This window comes from Arachis duranensis, chromosome 6 (assembly GCF_000817695.3).
Source record: "Arachis duranensis cultivar V14167 chromosome 6, aradu.V14167.gnm2.J7QH, whole genome shotgun sequence".
In the NCBI taxonomy this organism is placed as follows: Eukaryota; Viridiplantae; Streptophyta; class Magnoliopsida; order Fabales; family Fabaceae; genus Arachis; species Arachis duranensis.
In genome coordinates, this window is record NC_029777.3 from 25,246,918 (window position 1) to 25,251,353 (window position 4,436).

Consider the following 4,436-nt stretch of genomic DNA (forward strand, 5'->3'; position numbering starts at 1 on the left):
TCCACTTGTCCTCCAACTCGAACTGGGCTCGTCTTAAGGACGACAACACTACCAGGCATCGTCATCTGCACACCCAACACCCACCTAGGCAGGTCGTTGTAGGACTCATCCCAGTCACCGTATATGAGGGCAATAGATTATACCGGCGGTGATTGGACTCCACCACCTTGTACTGTACCCCTCGCCGGATGCTGTAAGTCTTCACACTTAAAAGGGCCTCATCTTTATCCTGGAATTGCTGACCAACCTGGAACTCTGTCAGACCAGTAGTCCCTTCCGCATCTCTAGCTCCGAATCCAACAGCGTGCCCTAAAAACCCCCTCATGTCTCATGGCGTCCAAGTCCAACGAGGAAAAATGTGGTGGATACTGCTGTGTGCCAGAGCTAGAACCACCTACCTCCAATGCAGGCCCAGTCGCTCCAATATCATCAGCGCTGTCATCGTCAATCATATCCGGCTCGACGTCATCATCCTCTTCATCAACCAAAAAACCGTCTCCTACGCCAACAGGTGCAACTCCCACTAAAGCGTTCGTCAAATTTTCCCTTTCCACTACCTCGTCGCCTTCGGTGCCATTGAGGTCAACAGCAAAAGACGGGGAGGCGACATGTTGGACCACTGGTTCGTACACAGGGATGGACGAGGAAGCAACGGCAGGCCGGGAACTAGAACCTGCTGGATTTGCTAACGTGTTCGTATTCCTGTTCGAACCGCCGGAGCTGGATACAACATCAACCAGCCGTGCCAACAACTCCGGTGTCCTCACCTCCGGAAACTGCCGCCGACAAAGAAACATTACTTGCAAGTCCACATCATTATTAATCGTGAAGCAATCATACTTCACGGTATTCTGTAGCACCGTGACTGGAATGCGATAGAAAAACTTCTTTACCCGCTTCGCACCATCCACACCGAGCTTCATTAGTACAGCGCTAACAAGGTCATCATAACTCGTCGTAGATGTTACGACAATACATAGAGGATTCTTATCTGTGAACTTTACTCCGGAACGAGTTTTTCTATTAATAGATCCTCTGTGGTGCACCAAAACCACAAAACTCTCCTCACTAGCCATCTTACTCCCTCTAATGAGACTAACTCACGTTTGGAACCATATATATACAGCTCAGTCTCACACTAATTCGAACCGGTCTGGTTCGAACTAGGATTTGTGTAATTCGAACCAGCGCGGTTCGAATTACACGGAAACCGTCTCTCTCTATAATTCGAACCAGCTTGGTTCGAATTACGTTCATTCTTAATTCGAACCAAGCTGGTTCGATTTATTACCAACCAACAAAACCTAATTCGAACTCACCTGGTTCGATTTACTAACAATTAGAGTTCGAACCAACCTGGTTCGAATTATATAAAAATACGATCTGGCTTATTGCGGAAACGATTTTTGCTTTGGCGTATTTACGTAATTTTTTGAGTCAGTTGGCTTATTATGGTTTTTTACCCCATTTTTATTATAGTTTTATCCTTTTAAAATTTTTAAAATTATACTTTTACTGTTATCACCTTCATCATGGTACGTAATAAATATTTATTTTTAATGACAAATACGTTTTATATCTCTTTATCAGTATTTTAACAACTTTTATTTATTTATATTTATATCTTTGTGTATATATATCCTTTTGTGTTGAATAAGATTTTGTAGTTGTTTTGTTTGTAGTTAGGTGAAGAATAGAAGAATTTTGAAAACAGCCAATCTAATTCAAGAATTCAATGTCAACAAACCAGTCAATCTAATTCATGGATATACTTGCTTTTACAACATGTTCATAAATACAAACGAATGTTCTTACTATAATTTAAAACTCAACACTATAACTTAATCCATAGTTCCTTTTGCTTCCAAGAGTTTCTGTGATTCATAAGCTATGTATCCACTAGCTCTCTCACTTGTATATCGTTAGCTTCATTGGCTTTTCCACTGGTGTGCTCAATGAAGTTTGGATGTCTCAGAATAGATGATAGCATATGTAGCAGATCTGTTCAGCAAAATAGATGAAATAAATTTAACTTCAACTCTAATCCGCAATAGCTTGAAGTTTGATTGTAGGATTTCAGCAAAAGAGAATACAAAAGCATAATAGTTAAATAGAACACAAGTAAAAGAAATATAGTATGCATAAAGAGCTTAGATATTTTAGTAAATACATATCTCACAATGGACTTTTTTATAGCTTTAGCCCTATCACATATAACGACTCAATTTTCAATATGGCATGCTCATACCGAAACATTGAGTGTTACCAACTTGAAACTACAATGACATTGTTATTAATAATATCAAGCCTGAAATCGGGTTAACGGAACTCGATTTTTATGAAAAATCTTCCTTAAAGAAAATAAAAATTGCAACCTAAGAGAATCGCGAGATTACGCAAACCAAAGCGATAAGCACACACACAAAAAGTTAGTTACTCTCTCAAAGTTATGTACATATATACAACTCAAAATATCTCTGGGGTCTGGCCTATATAAAAAACCTTTAATCTGATGTCTAAACTAGTCTAGCCTGCTAGTCTTGTAACCTTGTCTCTCAAAAATCAAAAGTGGGAGTCTAATACAAAAGAAACACTAAATCAGAGAGATGCCAAAAGAAGATGTTGATGTCGCTACTTAATCGCTGTCAGAAGTCAAGTTCACGATCTCTATATCCATCTCAAGATCCTCATCGCCAGAAATAACGATGACCTCTGATGTACTCTGGGGACTACCATCATTGCTGCCGCCTGCGTACTAGGAGAAATCTACTCAACTACTGAGGACTGACTAGAAGTTGCGGCGGAAGTTTCGATAGGCTCTTTGGTGAAAGGTTCAGAGGAGCGAGCAGAAAGAGACTCTATCGACATATCCAAATCTACTAGAGGAGACTTAAGGATGTAGTCAGTGATGACAAGGCTAGAATCAGGCATCGCCTGACCATCCTGCTGTGATGGAACAAGACCTCCATGCACGTGATCAAAAGGATGATGAACATAATCAGGATGTAACTAATATAGTAAAAAAGTATACGGTGCATCAGGATCAAAGAGGGGTGAAGCTAGCGAGTGCTAAAAGAGATGATCTCTAACTACGTGCTTACGGACTTGAGGCTCCATGGCCACCATATAGAAGTTGTGAAGGACAGGATCCTCGTACACATAGGACTGCTCGAGCTCATAGAAAATGACGCCGGTCTCTATCTGAAGGGGATAGGAAGATAGAGGTAAGAACTGGGGAGTTCTTAATAGGGTTGGGGTGAAACAAGTTAAGTTACCTTTTATATGTATCAGCCACATGTCCCAGATCAATTAGAACATAACAATGGAAGATAGAGCAAACAACAATTAAGAGCAAACAACACATAACATACAACCACAAGAACGAATTCAAAACACACAAGAAATATGCGTAAAGAAGTATGATGCATGTCTAGCCCTAGAGCAGGTAATGAGCTCATCTATCGGTTTTCGACCCATACCTGACATTGCAACCTTACAAACGTTGTCTCTCGTTGCCATCGCTTCGGGGTATAGTGCCTAGTACACTCATGGGTTATAGAGCCTGTATGCTCTTGGACTATAATGCCCGTACCGCTCCTGCGATTTAAGTGACGGGTCACACTTGATGAGCGGATATTTTATACGCTTTTTGGGGGTAATTTCATGTAGATTTTAGTATGTTTTAATTAGTTTTTAATAGAATTTTATTAGTTTTTAGGCAAAAATCATATTTCTAGACTTTAATATGAGTTTGTGTATTTTTCTGTGATTTCAGGTATTTTCTAGCTGAAATTGAGGGAGCTGAGCAAAAATCTGAGTTAGGCTGAAAAAGGACTGCTAATGCTGTTGGATCCTGACCTCCCTGCACTCGGAATGGATTTTTTGGAGCTACAGGAGTCCAATTGACGCGCTCTTAATTGGGTTGGAAAGTAGACATCCAGGGCTTTCCAGAAATATATAATAGTCCATACTTTGCGCAAATATAGACGATGTAAACTGGCATTTAATGCCAGTTCCATGTTGCAGTCTGGCGTCCAGCGCCAGAAACAGGTTACAAGTTGGAGTTCAACGCCCAAAACACGTTACAACCTGGCGTTCAACTCCAGAAACAGCCCAAGCACGTGAGAGGCTTAAGTATCAGCCCCAGCACACACCATGTGGGCCCCAGAAGTGGATTTATGCACCAATTATCTTAGTTTACTCATTTTCTGTAAACTTAGGTTACTAGTTTACTATTTAAACAACTTTTAGAGACTTATTTTGTACCTCATGACATTTTCAGATCATAATTTTATACACTTTGACGGCATGAGTTTCTAAACTCCAAGGAGCTCTGCAGTGTCTCGATGAATTAATGCAATTGTTTCTATTTCTCCATTCAAACGTGTGTGTTCCTATCTAAGATGTTCATTCGCGCTTAATTATGAAGAAGGTGA

General features: G+C 40.4%; 1 protein-coding gene across 1 annotated transcript; it reads right to left on the minus strand.

Annotated features, from left to right (window-relative positions):
- Positions 1-284: 284 nt before the first annotated feature.
- LOC107493452 (uncharacterized) lies at positions 285-1,076 on the minus strand. The gene has a single exon (XM_016114550.1). It carries the CDS (start codon positions 1,074-1,076, stop codon positions 285-287), a length of 792 nt encoding a protein of 263 aa, XP_015970036.1.
- Between the last annotated feature and the right edge of the window lie 3,360 nt (positions 1,077-4,436).

What these genes read in the sequence shown, in the direction of transcription:
- LOC107493452 (XM_016114550.1), bottom strand. Translation starts at nt 1,076, where the DNA reads ATGGCTAGTGAGGAGAGTTTTGTGGTTTTGGTGCACCACAGAGGATCT.